Genomic DNA, 18,751 nt, shown 5'->3' with positions numbered 1-18,751 from the left:
AAAAATTACATAAATCTGTTGCATCGAAGTTATGTCACTTTCTGACCAATGGGATTTTCATCTGGAACTGATTGACAGCATTAACAGGACAATGATGATTGGCTGCGCTTATGCGCTGTCCTTTTCACTCATTGGTGAAATAAAATGCATTCATTGGTTACGACCAATGAGTGTGCAGACCAATAGAATCCCTATCCCGTGCTTCCTTGGTATTATATGACAAAGTACCTTGGCGTAGTATATATGTACTAAGTCTTATTGTTTATGTGTTGTTTACTTTCAGACAATATGGCGAGTTTCAGCCTTTATGATTTTATTACTATATCTGATTATACGTCATTGTTGCGCGTTTCTTATTTCAAAGCGCACAACTAATGGCCACAGGTCGTGTTTGCGAACTTCTTGGTGGCGATACTGAAATACTGGATTATAACTACTGCGGTTGATTTGTTAGCTAGACAATTCGGATTTAGCAAATGCACGATCGCGGCAAATCGCAATCTCACCGCGCGGACACTGGACTAGAGTCATGCGTCCCTAAAATAAAAAAATCATTCAGACAAATGTGGGTCAACAACGACTGGCGTGCTTGTTATTCTTCTAATTTAATTACTTACCAAACTACATTTCACGTTTGATTACGACGCAAGGAGCAATGTCCAGCAAAATTACAAGGTTTCTGTTGCTGCCGACCCGGTTCTGCCTGTGTCTTTTATCTTTATTTTACTGGGTCCTGGTATATGGCACTGCTTTGATAACTGCAAGCATGGTTCTGACTCGCATTGCATGGAGAGGACTGAAGAATCCCCGTAAAACGTTTCAGTGGACAGTTCGCAAATCCCCACCATCGTGCCTGCGGGACCCCGAACTAGGAAGACACGGATATGTGCGGGCCAGGGTAAGGCCTTATAATTGAGAATCAACTTTGAAAAATCCACTTGTATTTCGCGTTCGTGGGGATATACACAAAATACTGCTTGTATACTTCTGTCACCTGCTACGGCGAGAGATATCCGGTAAATACAGATAAGTAACACCCAGCCAACATGGAAACTAGTATATATTTAACTGCACCGGCATTTTTGTGCTTCAAGCTTTTTGCAGCGGTGTTCTTTTGGCCCCCAGGTGCGCCCCAGTCTAACCCCACTGCCGGCAGTAAGCTGCGGCTTCGAAACGCCGAATTGTACTGTACACAGCGTTAACAGTATTTAATCTGAATGAACCAATGAACTTTTCAACCTCTCCTTGTGTAATTTTTGATCGAAAGCGGCTACGGTCTCTGTCCTTTGTGCCCTTTGTGTCACGTTCTCTGTCGCCGATGACTCAATGTCCCACCTTCTCTATAATTAGAAAATAACCGATAGGAGCGCGATTGGCACCAGTGACACGGGGCTGATGCCAAAAAAGATCTTAAAATCAGGCGAGCGCCTGAACCTCATCCCGGTAACGTCTCCACACGCACTGACCGACCCAGCGTTGAGGGGTGTGATGACAACTTCCAAAGGCATGATGCCAAATGACTAAGATAATCATGGTCTTCATAACCATCATGGTCTGTCTTCTGTTGTCCTCCTTAATTTTAATTTCTTAATTTTAATTTCTGTCTGTCTCCGCATTATTCCTTGTCCCAGAGCTCCGGTCTGCGGCTCCATTATGTAGAGAAAGGAGACCACAAAAATCCTCTGATGCTCTTCCTTCACGGATTTCCAGAGAACTGGTGAGCAAATCTGCTTATTATCAGTCACCAGTAGGGGGCATTAAACAGCGAAGTGCAACGTAAGAGCGCCGTCACCATTTCTCACGCAGCGTCTATCATCTGATAAAGTTGTTTTAAAATGATGCTTCCTGGGGGAGGTGATTAAGGAGCAATCTGCTTGGTTTTCCCACAGTTACGGCATGTGTCTGTGCACACGTATGCATCCCAGTTATCTTAATGAAGAAATCCCCATGATTAAAATTACTCCAGCCCCGATCCGGTTACTTAGCTGTTAAGAGACTATTAGGAATGATTCATTGCAATCAAGTCGTCGTCGCTGATATTACTGAATGTTTTACAAGCAAATATGCAAGAGAATTACTGACAAAGTCTGGAGCCCTCCCAACAGCCCCCACTGGAGTCACAGACTACCAAAGCATCCATACTAATTGTTAGTAAATTGACAATAATTAACTGAATGTATTTATTTAGTAACACAATTATCCATCTTCCAAGACTGCAGAACATGTTTGTGTTCTTGATATTATTACATTCTGTGTTTTAGTCACATTTTCTCAGTAAGAAATTCACTGTGTGTGGAAACATTATTGAGATTTATTGTACAATTTAATTAAGCCTAATTTAATAGCAGCTCTGCTGAGACACAATCCAACTTTCATAGATTAACAGATGGTCCCACGGATCAGGACTGAAATGATTCCTTCTTTCTTGTTCATAGTTTTGTTGAGGGTGATTCAGATGAAGACAGGTATCACCGTCTCCCCTTATTGTAGGTACTCCTGGAGGTACCAGCTGTGCGAGTTCAGCGCTCGGTACCACACAGTGGCCTTAGACCTGCGTGGCTGTGGAGACTCTGCTGCCCCCTGCAGGCCGGAGGACTATGCTCTGGAAATGCTGCTGGATGACATCAGGGACACCATTAGCGGCCTAGGTGTGATTCTGTGTTTGCAGTGCACAGAGAAATAAGGCTTCCAGACCACAGCAGGGCGGATCTGCCATCTGTGACCAATCGCTGCCTTGTGCATCCCATTGGGAACCACTAAGAAGGGGATTAAACATGTCAGTGATGGATAACACACAGTAATTAGTACTGTTCCTTATTTAGCAACATACAGTTGTGAAAGCAGGGGAAGTCTGTCCCTTGGGTAACTGGGTATAAGCACCTTGTTCAAGGGTCCAATGATGACATCATACTGTAAGGCATAGGAACCAGCAACCTTCTGATCATGGGCACATCCTAAACTGCTGAGCCGCACATCACCCTCTATTAGCATTGTACATGTTGGCTCTATGTGTGTTAGCATCAGCTTAACATTAATTAAGGCTTTTTGTCCCAATAATTCCAGGACACACGAGCTGCGTGTTGGTTGGGCATGACTGGGGCGGGATGCTGGCCTGGTACTTCGCCCTGGAACGCCCAGATATGGTGCAGCGTCTTATCATCATGAACGCCCCGCACCCCGCCTCCTGGCTAGGTAACACCATTGCTGGTTTGGGACGGTGCCTGAGGCAGAAACGCACGCCGTGGTCTTCCTCGTGCGGCTCAGCCCCTTCGCCGTTTACCGGGAATTTGTGGGCAATGAGAGGTGGCTCTGCAGAGTTGTAGCTCTAAGGCTGTTGGTGCCTGTCGCAATGGCAGCCGCCAAACCCGGTGATTGAACGTGATGTTGGAAGCAGTCAGGTTAAAGAAGGAGGCCTTCAGAGCTTGGGTAGCTTGTAGGACACCCGAAGTAGGTACCGGCAGGCCAAGCAGAATGCGGCTTTGGCAGCTGTGGAAGGAAAACCTCAGTTGGCAAATGATCAGGAGACTCAGGAGAAGGAAGAAGGGATTTATCCATGTTTACAGCCAGGATGGAGTGCTGTTGACCTCAACTGGAGATATAGTCAGGTGTAGAAGGACTACTTTGAGATCCTCCTGAATCCCACTAACACTCCTTCCTTGGAGGAAGTAGAGATGGGGAACTCAGAGGAGGACTTACCCATCTCTGGGTCACCGAAGCAGTTTTCCAACCAGTGTACAGGTGTTTTGTGGGTTTGGAAAAGGGATACAACTGTGTCCCTCAGGGGGTCCTGTAGGGGATGCTTTGGGATTATGGGATTCCAACACATCTGGGCTCAGACTTAGAGACAGAGTAAGGAGCTGGGACATTTGGGAGGGGCTCAAAGTAGAGCTGCTGCTTCTCTGCATCAAAAAGACCTAGTTGAGGTGGCTCATCTGCTTAGGATGCTTCAGGTACATCCAACTTGAAGGAGACTGAGGCAGATCCAGGTAGAGTGACTGGATATCCCACTGAAGGAGCTGGAAGAGGTGGCTGGGGAGATGGAGGTCTGGACATCCCAGCTTAGATTGTTGCTCCCACGACCTGGACCAGGATTAGCTGGAGAAAATGGATAGATGGAACTTCTTCTGTTTTCCAAAAAGTTACGGATATCTTGTTGGATGGGTAGATGAACACCAATTCAGTTCCAAAACCATTCCACAGGAGCACCACAGCCAGTCCAGGTATTCATTAAGTTTCACAACCAGCATGGTTAATTCATTAATTAGTAAAATAATTTGATAAGGTATTGATTAGCCAATCATAGTATCCTAGTGGTCAAGTCAACCAATACATGGGTATATTGGATGATTAGTCAAATGAGCGGTTGCTAGAGGAGTCCCGAATGAGGCTCACTACCTACATTGTAAGGGAGCCTCAGTTATGGCACTACGCCCATGTGGCACGTTTCCCTGAGGGGGATCCAGCTCGCAGGATCCCCATTATTGAGGACCCAAGCAGCTAGACCAAGCCAAGGGGACGCCCACGTAGCACTTGGCTGTGGCGGATGGATGGCCATTTCCGGAGTGTAGGACTGGACCGTGAGTCTATGTGGGGGGTCGCCACCTGGGATCCCGAGGAGTTCCGCCATGTGGTGGGTGCGACAATGTGCTGCATCGGCGCATGCTCCCCACTTGACCTGACCTGACAGTACTGCAGCTGCATTACTTGCCCACAGTGTGTGTTCCCGCTCTCCTCATACAGATGCGGTCTTGCGACGACCTTCTCAGCTCCTGCAGGCTGGACATGTCTGTTTCTTCCAACTGCCCCTACTGCCTGAAATCGCCCTCTCTGTGGAGGACTTCAAGGTAACCATCAGCCTCAGATTCAAATCCCATGTTCCACAGAGTAGCCACATCTCTGCTGGGCCTTTGAGCAAGTTAATATCACCCCCCCCTAAAAAACAAATCACTGGATTGATAGCAGACTCCAAGCTTCACTCTTACCTCCATAGGTGTCTGGTTGTCCCTTCTGTATCTTCCAGTTTCCCTATGCCACGCCCTCTCTGCACCATCCTGTATCCCTGTGCCACGCCCCCTTTGTACCTTCCTGTATCCCTGTGCCACGCCCCATTTGTACCTTCCTGTATCCCTGTGCCACGCCCCATTTGTACCTTCCTGTATCCCTGTGCCACGCCCCATTTGTACCTTCCTGTATCCCTGTGCCACGCCCCATTTGTACCTTCCTGTATCCCTGTGCCACGCCTCATTTGTACCTTCCTGTATCCCTGTGCCACGCCCCATTTGTACCTTCCTCTATCCCTGTGCCACGCCCCATTTGTACCTTCCTATATCCCTGTGCCATTCCCCCTCTGTACCTCCCTGTATTAATATGTCACGCCCTGTCTACACCTTCCTGTATCCCTGTGCCACGCCTCATCTGTACCCCCCTGTTTCCCTGTGACACATCCCCTCTGCACCTCCCTGTGACACATCCCCTCTGTACCTCCCTGTTTCCTTATGACACGTACCCCTCTGTACATTCCTGTTTCCTTATGACACGCCCCCCCTCTGTACATTCCTGTATCTTGCCTAATGCCTGTACCTTCCTGCCTGCATGCAGCTGGTGAGCAGCCTGTTCTGCGGCCGCCGTTTGGGGATCAGGAACAGGGAGCGACAGCTGACGGCGGAGCAGCTCGAGGGATACCTGTACCGCCTGTCCCAGCCTGGGGGGCTCACGGCTCCACTTCACTACTACCGCGCACTGCTCAGGTTAGTTGGAACAGATCCTGAATGCCGATTGTGTGTGTGCGGGGGTACTGGTGGTGGGTGTTCGCACTGTGGTCCTGCTAGGCCAGGGCTCCTCTGGGTTTGATTTTCTGTGCCCTTGGACATTTTCACTACTCCCCAAAATCGCAGCTCTGAAACCGGTACTTCCTGAAATCAGGGTGCAGTCGATGTACAAAAGCAGAAGTCATAATTATTTACTCTGTGGAGTAATTTAGGGGAATTCGGAGGAGAAAGTTCTAAATGTAATGACTCCATAGCGCTGCTCCCCACCTTCTCTTGGTTACCACGACAGCCTTTGTGAATCGGTCTGATTCCAATTTCGTGTTACAGCAACAGCCTGTACAAGCACCAGGACGCGCAGGTGGCCTGCATGCTCATCTGGGGCGAGGACGACGGCCTGCTGGTGGAGGGGAGGTCGGGTGGCGGGCGGCCGTACGCCAGGGCCGCTGCCGCAGTGCACATGATCCCGCACTGCAGCCACTGGGTGCAGCAGGACCAGCCTGAGGTGGTCAACAAGCTTATATCAGATTTTCTGTTAGGTCTGGGTGTGAAGCAGCACCACGCCCATCAACAGGGGCGAGATGGACTGCAACCCTGAAGCTGGAGATTGTGGAGGCTGAGCAATGAAGCTTCTGGAATTCTCTGCTAATATTGCTCATCTTCCTACTCAAATAATCATCTGTAATTAAACATTTTGGACTCTCCAGCTGACATGCCTCTTTGTGGAAACCCGCCCCCCCCAGAGATGGTGTTTGGGTCACTGGGTTATGACTCTGTGCTTTTAATCAGAAGGTTGCTGGTTCAGTTTCGAAAGCCAACAGAGTGGTTTTGCTGTTGGATCCTTGAGCAAGGCCTCTAATCCCCAATGGCTCCAGGGACTGTCTGAGCCGCTTGCTCACCTGTACGCTGCTTCGGATAAACGTATCTGTGAAATAAATCAAACATGATTCCCCATCTTGCTCTCTTTCTCCACCCTTTGCTACCAGCGATTAGTGGAATGAGTCTCTGAATTCCACAGCTGCCAGGATTATGTACTAACTCCAACCCTCCTCCCATTGGTCGCCAAATTAGTCCCCCCCCCCCAGCCCCCCCCCATCCCCCCCCACTGTTTCTCTCTCACCAGCTTCCTCTCCTTGCGTTCCATCCCATTCTCCTTCCTGTATCCTCTTTCCTCGCCCCTCATCTCAGTATCTCCATTCCCTGCCCCCCCCTCGGTCTCCCCCTTCCCCTCCCCCGGCAACACGACCTCATCTCTGACAGAACAATGATGGCCTCCCTCCCCCCTTCCTTTCTCCACGTCTCTCTTTGACCCCACCCTCACCCCCGCTTCTCTCCCTCCATACCCATCCTCATTCCTGTTTGTTTTTGTTGCCCATTTCCCCTCCTCTCGTTGTCAGAACCCTGTTATTCATTCATGCAAAATTCCCCAGCATGAGTCTTCCTGGGTTTCTTTTCCTTTGTAAATCGTTTCATGTTTTTTGACTAAACTACACGCCAAGCCCTGAGCTAAGACCTTCTTGGTGCCAAAATCTGCTCATGTTGGATGTGTCCTCTTAGCTGGCTGTCATCTGCAACAGTCGTTCTGGGCTCTTTCTTTTACAGTTTCATCCCCCACCCATCCAAAAAATGAACCCATCACCCACTGGGTAGAGGATCTCTCCCATAGACCCCCTCCTGTGAAGAGTTTCGGCCCTTGGCCAGGATTGACCATTCTCACTTTTTTCATGGTTGATTCGGCCCGTGCCCAAACACAATTGTCCCTGTTCCTGCTCAGGCCATCAGACCCAAAACACTTTCAAATAATCCACGATATAAGGACTTTAGTCATGAGCTCCATCATGCTGCGGTGATAGCTGTTGTCTTCCTGTGTTTTTTTCAAAACAAAAAAGTTGCAAGGTAATGATGAAAGTTCAGGCAGCACAGCAGCATTGCGTTTGTAGAGAGCTGACAAATGCCTGCAATACCGTGCAACTATGTTAATGAACTTTAAGTAAGGAATAATTGACGACGGGCCGTTGAATTATTAGAAAATAATGCACACCCGAGGTGGTAATGCGGCCACGACGCGAAGCGGAGTGGCCGTTACACCTCGGGTGTGCATTATTTTCTAATAATTCAACGGTCCGGAGTCAATTATTCCGCTTATACTACGGTTGCCACACCTCAAGACATCGATCAGATGATATATTTCAAGGGATTCGTCCGGTTTTTCTACTTAAATCGCTATTGTGAGTAGGATTATTTCTTCCGCGTCTTATCCAACGTCTCTTTTGCTAGTTCCAAAACGTCATTTTAAAGCTGGCAATGGAAGCTTGAGCCGTTGATAGCAGACTAATGCAGTTAATAATGAAGTTATTAGAAAGAGAGCGAGAGAGACAGAGAAACAGAGAGCTTGTATGAATTAGGCTACCTCTGTGTGTCCCTCAACAGTGTTCTGAAGCACCGTCTCTAAACTGTAAGTCTGCTTTAAGATGCAGCGCTGTTATTACCTCGCTAGCGAGAAATGTCATGTGTAGCCTTTAAGTTGGTACACTAGGCTAACTAATACTGCTGCAGACCAGTTGTTGAAAGTTTCATATTCACCGTAATTATTAAAATGTACTTTCGGAAAATCGTCTGTCATGTTGTTGTTTTTGTTAGTCCTGTGTGCTGTATAGGTACTGTATGCTAATTTCCGTTATTACAGTTAACTATGCGAAGTGATATGGAACTGTAATGCGGTCAAGAGAGCTGCCTGGAACTACGTTCGCCGTGCGGTTATCTGAAAATAATTGCACACCTCAGAACGTTCGTCAGCCAATCAGATTCAAGCATTCAACGGTCCCGTAGTATAATGCGTAACGAGTAATGCCTCAATAGCCTACATGATCAAATTGTATTTTTGTTCACTTTTACCACCTTATACATGATTGTTTCATTTCATGGCCATAGAACAGGGGTGGCCAATCTTATCAAGAGCGGGCTGCTGTGTATGCGGGTTTTCGATGAAACCCCCTAATTAGATTACTGATTAGAGCACCGATTGGCTGAAGAGCCCTCACACCTGAGTTTGAACAGCTGACCTAAAGGTTAACTTGGGTGACCAGATAAATCCATGTCAGCGAAGACACTACTTCAGGTTTTACACACAACCTTAAAACTGAGGCTCCTGTGCTCGGCTAATTAGTTCAGTTCTTCTTGCGCTTTTACCGGTTTGTTTTCCTTGATTGAGAGACTCATCCAGCTGTTTCGCATCAACATTAGCGACACTGGCATGATTGGAGGAGACTGACCAATCAGCACACAGCAAGATCTCAGTGCTTAAATGTAATCCAGGTCCTTTTAACAGAAATGGCAGTTTGCAAATCCTGTCCTGGCTCAAAGTGTCATCGCTGACTGGGATTATGAAAAACCCACATACACACAGGCCCTTTGTGGACACTACTGCCCACCTCTGCCATAGAATAAATCAAAGCAGGCCATCAGTTGCCATAATAAGTCCGCTGTTATTACGCAAAACACTTTTCAATGTTCCTGATCTGCCCAGGCGTGCTTCCTGGAAGACCGAATCTTTCTCATTAGTCTTTGCTTAGTTGTCCTTTACATTACATTTTACATATTTAGCAGGACACCTTTGTCCAAAGCGACATGAAAGTGAAGCCAATAGCACAAGGCAAAGATACATGCTGTCACCAAGGTCCCTCAGTCTCTACAGAGAGTGATAGTGTGGGGGGGCGGTTCTTGTTTCTGGTTCTTGTTTCTGAATTTGGTACAGTGATCAATGACTGTTGGGGGGCATCAAGGGCCAAATAACCATGAATGTATGTCTCTGTAAAAAGGCTGTCCGGTGTACATTCACTTGTATGTGAGTATGGTCCCTCACCTAGGATCGTGCTCAAGGTCTTCATGAGACTCATGACAGTATCCATTTGCTTCATCTGTGTCTGGTGCTGGGAGATCCTCAGGCTCTTCCTGCGCACGTACAGGAAGATGCGCAAGTACACGATCACCATGATGGTGAAGGTGACCAGGTTGAGCACGGCCCAGAAGACCAGATAGCTCCTGCTGTACAAAGGCCCCATAATGGAACAGTTGTCCAGGTCACATAGTCAGTGCCAGCCCATGCTGGGGATGAGACCCATCAGCAGGGCCACCAGCCAGATGCCCAGGATGACAATTGGATATCCTGCCGTGGAACTTGACAGTGAAGACAGTCTGGTGCCTTTCCACGGCCATGGCCAGCAGATTGACCACAGAAGCTGTCAGGCTTACGTTAATCAGACCCTGCCGCACAAACCACTGGGCTTTGGTCATCTTTGTAATCCAGGGGCCCGTATGGAACATCAGGTACAGGTAAGAGAGGCCAGAGAACAGGTCGGCCGCAGCCAGGTTGCCCAGTAGGTAGTAGATGGGGTAGTGGAAGCCACGGTTGATGATGATGGCCACCATGACCAAGCTGTTGGCGAAGAGGATGCAGGCACAGACTATGATGCCCAGGATCACCACCAGCAGGCTTTGCGAGGTCCACGAATCGCTGATGTGCTTCTCACTGTGACTGTAGAAGAACTCCAGCGACCTGTTGCGGTAGCATCCGGGTGCGTCGTCGCCGACGATGTCCATACACATTGCTGCCAAGGGAGAGGAGGAGCGTGCGAGAGACAAATGCAAAGTGCGAGCTGGCAGCTATTGGATGTGAGGGTGCTGGCAGTTGTGGGACCGCGAAAGCAGGACAACCTGGATGCTCACCATCCCAACGACAAAGATGTTCTGCTTGGCAGCACGGCGCTTTGATCTGAGATCCGGCTCGTCTTTGCCTGTCATCTTGAAGCAGAGAAAAAGACAGACTTCAGGTTTCGATGACGAAACACTGACATTATCAAGAGACGACTGCCCAGTATCCACCCATCCATCTGTGTCCCATATCTACTTACCCAATCATGATGCTGGGCCTCAGGGAGCACAGTGCGTAAGGCACTAGATACCCCTGATTCTGATTCTATCCCAGGGTAAACATTCACACACAATGGGTAATTCTGCTTAATGGAATTTAAAATGGCTTTCAAATAACGAAAGCAGCTTCATTAGCACTAAGCGTCCTTACCATAATGTGAGTGCAGTTGGTTGCCCTGATTACATTAAGAAACCTGCTGCAAATTAAATTTTTACGTTTACCTGCTTACTCCCCCGCACAAGGAAACGTGATGTGACTTTCCCATTTTGTTATGCCATCCAGCGCGGAAGGTGTGACAAAGGGCCTTCCCCAAACTTGCCACGATTGCCTAAAATGTCTCTGACGAACTGTCCATGGAGGTGAGGTTATTGGTATACGCTGCAAATAGGAATGGGCGGAAGCATACAGTTTACAGAAGCACCTGTGCTTCAGTTGAGAGGGTCTGATAGAGAAGCACCCACATTAACATATTGCTTCCTGTCTGTCAGGAAGTTATTGATCCAGTGTCACATGGAAGGTGGTATATTTAGCTGTGAAAGCTTGGTGTGTAGAATTTCTGGGTCAATGGTATTACAATTGTAACAGCCGTGTTAAAATCCACAAACAGTATCCTTGCATATGCGCTTGGGGAATCCAGATGTCGCTTGTCATCAACTGCGGGGCACGGACCAGGGAAGCAGGAGAAGGATGCAAAGGATCAGGGAACGAGGGACTTAACGGGGGAACGGAGAGGCGTACGAGGCGGAATCGTCACAACACTACATGGGCAGGACTGGGGAAAGACTGACAGGGAAGCACTTAAATACAGAAACCTAATCAGACGGGATTAGAAACAGCTGGTAACATGGGGGTTCCACGCGAGGTTACCGAGGGGGCGTGGCACACAGGAGGATCGGACGAGCGGGGCGTGACATTGCTGGATGGGCCAAATTTTATAGTAGAGGTGGGTTATCCTGTATTTCTTAGGAACAGGAACAATGGTGGAGGTTTCAAAGCAGGCAGGAACAATACATATTAGTAGTGACTAATAAAGCTGGATGTAAGTGGTGGTGCTAGCTGGTGAGCACCGGGACACAGGGTGGCAGGGCAGGTGTGACCAGGTCCAGCAGCTTTCCTGTGTTTCTGCTTCCTGAAGAGCATATGGGCTGCATGTTTCTGAGGAAGATGAGGGAGCAATAAAGGCTGTGTTTGCAGCGGGTTGGTGAAGATGAGGCAATAAGTATTGAATGGCGAGTCGGGGTGTGAACCGCAGTTTTTAGCATGTCTTTGTGATTTGAATCTACTGTAAAGTTAAACAGTTTATTTTGGTAGAGATGGATCAATTGCAGCTTGAGGGGGGGGGGTCTTTTTGTACTTGGTGATGTTGTGAAGGCTTTTCCAAACCGTTGGTGAGTTGGTCCAGCTTTTTACTGTATTCGATTTTTAACAGACCTGATGGCCCCTGTATGCTTTGGGTTTCATGAAGAGATCTTTCTCCACTTTTCTATTGACCTTCCCTTTGACAATTCAGAAGTTCCCTAATTTGCCAGGGAATCCTGGTTTATCATTACTGTACTTGATGAAGTTTTTAGCGGGAAATACAAGCAAGCTGATGATTCGATTCCATTCCCATTCAATATCAATCCGATACGAATAAGATTTCGTATGGCAGCTTTCCATATTTGGAGAGATGTTTAAAAAGCTCTAAATGGAACACAAATTACAAATACAGAAAAACAGCAAAATATTTATAATTACAAAGACCACAGCCTAACTGCCCGTAAACGGGCACATTTTACAAAGATGAGTCTGTATAGCTAATAGAAAAAAAGTCTGAAAGCCAACACTACTATACAATTGTGGATTTTCATCTCCGCTGATAAAGTCTCACCCCGTGTGCATAAATTTGCGTACACAAAAACAACTCCGAAAGACTAAACTGGTAGTTTCTTACCAATGAAGAAGATGTATTTTTGTCGTCCCACCAGCGCAAATGTGTCGTTATCTTTCAATCGTATTGCGGATTTGCACATAAGCTTTGGGTTTTGCAACATTCTCCTGATACCTGTGGACAGCAGCTCCTGCGCCTTGCTGGTTCATACTGGTACCAGTATACTTACCATGGGCATGGCTACACCACACATAGGCTACATGCAAGGGTATACAAAATCAAAACAATGCAGACGATCCATTCTGTGACCCAAACGCACTTTGATGGTTTTTTTTGGCAAGAGGAACAGTAGACGGAGGTCAGAAAGGAAATCGGACCAAAGATAGTATATTAACACCTTTTCTACTCTCACGGAACAGACTAGAAATCAACATGGTTAAGCACATTTGAACGGCTGGTTCTTCTGGATAACGTGGTGCTGTTAAAGACCCTTGGTAAATATTGTAAGGTGACCACCTTCTTGCACGCAATAATTGGTCGACTATGTACATACTCTCCATGCAGCTATTGGTCAGTCTGCTCATCAATCATCACCCTGAACAACCAGAGATGGAGAAACAGCTTGCATGATATACACCATTTTTTCCCCCAAACGACTTAAGTGCAGGCCACGCCTGGCAGGTCTGACAAACAAGATCGATTTCATTGGCCAACAGTATAAGAGTGCTGATTGGCTACACAGCACACTGACACAAACTATGACATGTGGTGTGTAGCCAGTCAGTACTGATACAATCTATAGTGCAAATGTATCTCACAGTCCTACTTTCATCTCTGATGTGAGGGAATTCCGCCTGACAAAGAAGGCTACTCCGGCTAAGAAACAATCAGTTCAACAAAAAATATTAAATCGGCTCAGAAATGGAAAACAGGGTTAAGCTCAGGGTTCAGTTCGGGATTTGTTATGTGGTCGAAACTTATCTGCTTCACTTACCATCACATCTAATGATACCAGTCCGACTACAGAAGATATAGTCAATACTCTGTTAATTAAATTAGCTCATAAAAATACCTCATTTACAAATGTGCCGTAAATAATTAGTGGCGAGTAAATTTTTACCATATAGTACATTTACTCCATATAGGTAGTTGTACTATGGTGCCTATTAGACACAAGTTTAATGATAAAATCTGCATTTAGACTGTTACTCACAACCATATTCCATTCACTCTTCCTGCACCACCAGTAACCACATAAGTATATGTATTATAATCTCCACCTATATTTTCCAGATGTTTGACATCTGGAACGTTAGAATTTCAAGGACCTACACAAATATATAGTGCCCTCCAAAATGATTGTCACCTTTGGTAGAAGATAAAAAGGAATTCTATGTCTTAGCAATGAAATAAACCTTAGAGAAATTCATGAGAGTAACTAGTTAACTTTTTTTTTTATCAATTGACACTCATATCTATAAACACTCAAACAGTGAATACTCAGTGGTTTGTGCTTAAGTGATTAGGGGGAATAATGACACATTAGTAAATTTCCCCAGTGTGTGATCAATAAAGTCTTATCTATCTATCTACATCTATCATGCAGTAGCCCTCAACCTGCGTGACTGTGGAAACTCTGCTGCCCCCTGCAGGCCAGAAGACTATATTCTGGAAAAGCGGGTCGAAGGTCTCGGTGTGACTCTGTGTGCAGTAATAGAAGAAATAAGGCTTCCATTTCCACAGTAGGCAGGATTTAGCATGTTTGGCTAATCTTGTGGCCTTGTCGCGTCTCGTCGGGAACCAGTAAGAAGTGAGCTAACCCTGTCAGTGCAGGACAGCACATACTAAAATAGTAACGTCATTAAATGTATTTTGCAGGTTGGTATACAACTGAGAAACAGGGTCTGCTTGTCCCTGGAGAAACTGGGGTTATGGGCCTTACTCAAGAGCCCAGTGATGACATCACACTGTCCTGAACTGCTGAGCCACACATCACCGCCTGTTAGCACCGTGCATGTCGGCTCTATGTGTGTCAGCATCACTTTAACATTGATGAACGTTTTTTTCCCTGTATTTTCAGGACACACGAGCCGCGCGCTGGTTGAGCACGACTGGGGCGGATTGCTGGCCTGGTACTTCGCCCTGGAACGCCCAGATATGGTGCAGTGCCTCATCATCAGGAACGCCCTGCACCCCGCCGCCTGGCTGGGTAACACCATTGCCCTTTTGGGATGGTGCCAAAGGCAGAGACACATGCAGTGGCACGTCAGCACCTTCCATGTACATTAGTGTCCAAAAGTCTTAGGCAGTCAAAGGAAACACATAAGGCTGTTTATAGGGGCAGTATAAACATATACGAATTAACAGTAACACAATAAAACCTAGCAGGAATGTCTTCTGTTCCTCAAAAAGTTACTGATGTTACATTAGATGGCTACAGGAACACAACTTCAATTCCCAAACCTCTCCTCATATCCATAAAATTTCACCACCGGCTTATTTAATCAGTTTAATTACTTAAATAATTAAATGAGGTACTGATTAGTAAATCATGGTATGCTAGCGGCTGAGTCAGCCAATGCATGGGATTATTGGATGGTTACCGTAAATACTGGGGTGAGCTACTTGAGATTTTACAAACTGCTTTAAAACTGAGGCTCCTGTGCTCGGCTAATTAGTTCAGTTCTTCTTGTGCTTTTACTGGTTTGTTTTCCTTGATTGAAAGACTCATCCAGCTGTTTTACATTAACATTAGTGACTCGTGCGTGATTATAGGAGACTGACCAATCAGCACACAGCAAGATCTCAGTGCTAAAGTGAAATCCAGGTCCTTTTAATTGAAATGGTAGTTTACAAGTCCAGTCCTAGCTCAAAGTGTCCCCCCGACATAGATTAGATGGTCACCCAAGGTGACATTAGGAGTGATTTACAAGTGGCTAGTCTTACACACTTTGATGGACATAAAATCACCGTTTTACCCCAACATAAGAGTAATTGAAACACAATTTCCATTGGCGTCTTAGGACTTCATTACAGCTCCGCAGCTGCCTCCCTTGCCCACTGTGTGTGTTGCCACTCTCTCTCTCTCCCCGTACAGACAGAGTCTTACAAAGACCTGTCTGCTTCTTCCAGCTGCCCTTGCTGCCTGAAATCGCCCTCTCCGTGGGGGACTTCAAAATACCACTCAGACGTTATAGCTGTGGTGCATGTTTATGGAAAGATGTAGTGGGGAATGTGGTACGTGTGACTGGAAACCACAGCCATTCCCTGATATCGTGTTTTTGTCATTTTTTCTAACAGGATGTTAGTTCAAGACTCCAGATGCAACAGGAAGGTGTTTAGTACAGCGCTGCCCACACTTCCTACTCTTACCCACTCTATCTTTCAGTGTGAGTTTTACGTCTCCGTGTTTACGATCAGAAGGTCACAGGTTCATATCCTGTGCTAGGCAGAGTAACCACATCTCTGTTGGGCCCTTGAGCAAAATCCTTTACCACCACCCACCACCCCAAAAAAAAATGCCCTGGCGGTGCCAACCCTGCCCCCAACCCCCAAGCTTCACTCTCACCACTGTAGATGTATGTTATTAAAAATAAAAGAGGAAGATGGGGTAAGTGTGAACAAAACACTCCATTCCAATGTACTTGTGCAATTAAACTTTAGTTTCATTATTAGTGTTTGTTTACCATTATAAGCCTGACTGATTGAACAGAAATATCCATTTTATGGGTAAAATGGCCCCAAATCTTTCAAACATTTCAGCTGCAAACTGGCCAGTTCCAGCTTGTCTAAGGTATCTATTCGATTTTATTTTAAAGGTCCATAGTGAATGGAAATCATTCGATTCTGGGATAGTTCACAGCAGCACATTATAATTAAAATGTTACGAACCACACAGGCCTGGATGTATTTTTTGGTTTGTTTACAAAAAGTTTTTCTTTTCTTTTATTTTAGCTGAGAATATGTAGGTCTAAAGCTGACGGAAATGCTTTGTGTTTATGTGTTACAACTTAGGCTTGCATAATGTTTATTTTTGTGTCATGCACGTAAGTCTATTCACAGGACTTATTTTACATGAAAAGGCCTACTTATAAAAAAAAAGTATAATTCTACATGCCTTGACGATGTGATTCTTTACATAGCCTGACTATCAGTTGTTTTCAAGCTCAATATTGAGCGCAAATGATATTTGACTGGACTTTGTCCCATTTTTCCAGGATATTGAAATCTTCCTGGATACGGTGACCTGCAACAATTTTTTTCTAATGGAATCACTGACCTCACCTTCTTGCTTGTGCCGCACCCCCACTGTACCTTCATGGATCCCTGTGCCACACCTCCTACGTACCTCCCTGCTTCCCTGTGCCATACCTCCTCTGAATCTTCCTGTTTCCTGTGCCACGCCTCCTACGTACCTCCCTGCTTCCCTGTGCCATACCTCCTCTGTACATTCCTGTTTCTCTGTGCCACGCCCCATATGCCTAAAGCCTGTACCTTCCTGTCTGTATGCAGCTGGTGAGCAGCCTGTTCTGCGGCCGCCGTTTGGGGATCAGGAACAGGGAGCGACAGCTGACGGCGGAGCAGCTCGAGGGATACCTGTACCGCCTGTCCCAGCCTGGGGGGCTCACGGCTCCACTTCACTACTACCGCGCACTGCTCAGATTAACGGAGCGGATCTTGAATACCAGTTGTGTGTGTGTGTGTGTGTGTGTGTGTGGGTGGGTGGTGAGGAGGGTGAGTGGGTGGTCACGCTCATGTCCTGTTGGGCCAGGGCTCCTCTGGGTTTCATTTTCTGTGCCCTTGGACATTTTCACTACTCCCCAAAATCGCAGCTCTGAAACCGGTATTTCCTGAAATCAAGGTGCAGTCGATGTACAAAAGCAGAAGTCACAATTATTTACTCTGTGGAATAATTTAGGGGAATTCGGAGGAGAAAGTTCTAAATGTAATGACTACATAGCCCCCTCAACCTACCCTGTCTTGGTTACCATTACGACCTTTGTGAATCAGTTTGATTTCCATTTCGTGTTACAGCAACAGCCTGTACAAGCACCAGGACGCGCAGGTGGCCTGCATGCTCATCTGGGGCGAGGACGACGGCCTGCTGGTGGAGGGGAGGTCGGGTGGCGGGCGGCCGTACGCCAGGGCCGCTGCCGCAGTGCACATGATCCCGCACTGCAGCCACTGGGTGCAGCAGGACCAGCCTGAGGTGGTCAACAAGCTTATATCAGATTTTCTGTTAGGTCTGGGTGTGAAGCAGCACCACGCCCATCAACAGGGGCGAGATGGACTGCAACCCTGAAGCTGGAGATTGTGGAGGCTGAGCAATGAAGCTTCTGGAATTCTCTGCTAATATTGCTCATCTTCCTACTCAAATAATCATCTGTAATTAAACATTTTGGACTCTCCAGCTGACATGCCTCTTTGTGGAAACCCGCCCCCCCCAGAGATGGTGTTTGAGTCACTGGGTTATGTCTCTCTGCTTTTAATCAGAAGGTTGCTGGTTCAATTTCGAAAGCCAACAGAGTGGTTTTGCTGTTGGATCCTTGAGCAAGGCCTCTAATCCCCAATGGCTCCAGGGACTGTCTGAGCCGCTTGCTCACCTGTACGCTGCTTTGGATAAACGTATCTGTGAAATAAATCAAACATGATTCCCCATCTTGCTCTCTTTCTCCACCCTTTGCTACCAGCGATTAGTGGAATGAGTCTCTGAATTCCACAGCTGCCAGGATTATGTACTAACTCCAACCCTCCTCCCATTGGTCGCCAAATTAGTCCCCCCCCCCAGCCCCCCCCCATCCCCCCCCACTGTTTCTCTCTCACCAGCTTCCTCTCCTTGCGTTCCATCCCATTCTCCTTCCTGTATCCTCTTTCCTCGCCCCTCATCTCAGTATCTCCATTCCCTGCCCCCCCCTCGGTCTCCCCCTTCCCCTCCCCCGGCAACACGACCTCATCTCTGACAGAACAATGATGGCCTCCCTCCCCCCTTCCTTTCTCCACGTCTCTCTTTGACCCCACCCTCACCCCCGCTTCTCTCCCTCCATACCCATCCTCATTCCTGTTTGTTTTTGTTGCCCATTTCCCCTCCTCTCGTTGTCAGAACCCTGTTATTCATTCATGCAAAATTCCCCAGCATGAGTCTTCCTGGGTTTCTTTTCCTTTGTAAATCGTTTCATGTTTTTTGAC

General features: G+C 46.9%; 1 protein-coding gene and 1 pseudogene across 3 annotated transcripts; one reads left to right on the top strand and one right to left on the bottom strand.

Moving 5' to 3' along the window:
• The first annotated feature begins 194 nt into the window (after window positions 1–194).
• Window positions 195–18,223, top strand: LOC125717584 (epoxide hydrolase 3). 3 transcript variants are annotated; one of them, XM_048990702.1, is made up of 7 exons: window positions 200–898; window positions 1,632–1,717; window positions 2,491–2,648; window positions 3,064–3,192; window positions 4,741–4,844; window positions 5,599–5,747; window positions 17,600–18,223. In XM_048990702.1, exons 1-7 carry the CDS (start codon window positions 656–658, stop codon window positions 17,865–17,867), a joined length of 1,137 nt encoding a protein of 378 aa, XP_048846659.1. In that variant the 5' UTR covers window positions 200–655; the 3' UTR covers window positions 17,868–18,223. The 3 variants fall into 3 exon arrangements, with proteins under 3 accessions (XP_048846660.1, XP_048846659.1, XP_048846658.1); XM_048990701.1 differs by lacking the exon at window positions 17,600–18,223 and adding an exon at window positions 6,096–6,719; XM_048990703.1 differs by lacking the exons at window positions 5,599–5,747; window positions 17,600–18,223 and adding an exon at window positions 17,078–17,507 and having other exon boundaries at window positions 195–898.
• Window positions 8,603–17,061, bottom strand: LOC125717600 (lysophosphatidic acid receptor 1-like; annotated as a pseudogene).
• Window positions 18,224–18,751: the final 528 nt, after the last annotated feature.

Source organism: Brienomyrus brachyistius, chromosome 22, assembly GCF_023856365.1.
Source record: "Brienomyrus brachyistius isolate T26 chromosome 22, BBRACH_0.4, whole genome shotgun sequence".
Lineage (NCBI taxonomy): Eukaryota > Metazoa > Chordata > Actinopteri > Osteoglossiformes > Mormyridae > Brienomyrus > Brienomyrus brachyistius.
The sequence above is the reverse complement of the archived record's forward strand: the minus strand, read 5'-3'. Positions and strand labels throughout refer to the sequence as shown.

What these genes read in the sequence shown, in the direction of transcription:
- LOC125717584 (XM_048990702.1), top strand. Translation starts at nt 656, where the DNA reads ATGTCCAGCAAAATTACAAGGTTTCTGTTGCTGCCGACCCGGTTCTGC. An exon ending in CACGGATTTCCAGAGAACTG is followed by an intron (nt 1,718 to 2,490) that starts GTGAGCAAATCT and finishes CCCTTATTGTAG; the next exon opens with GTACTCCTGGAGGTACCAGC. An exon ending in GGACACCATTAGCGGCCTAG is followed by an intron (nt 2,649 to 3,063) that starts GTGTGATTCTGT and finishes CAATAATTCCAG; the next exon opens with GACACACGAGCTGCGTGTTG.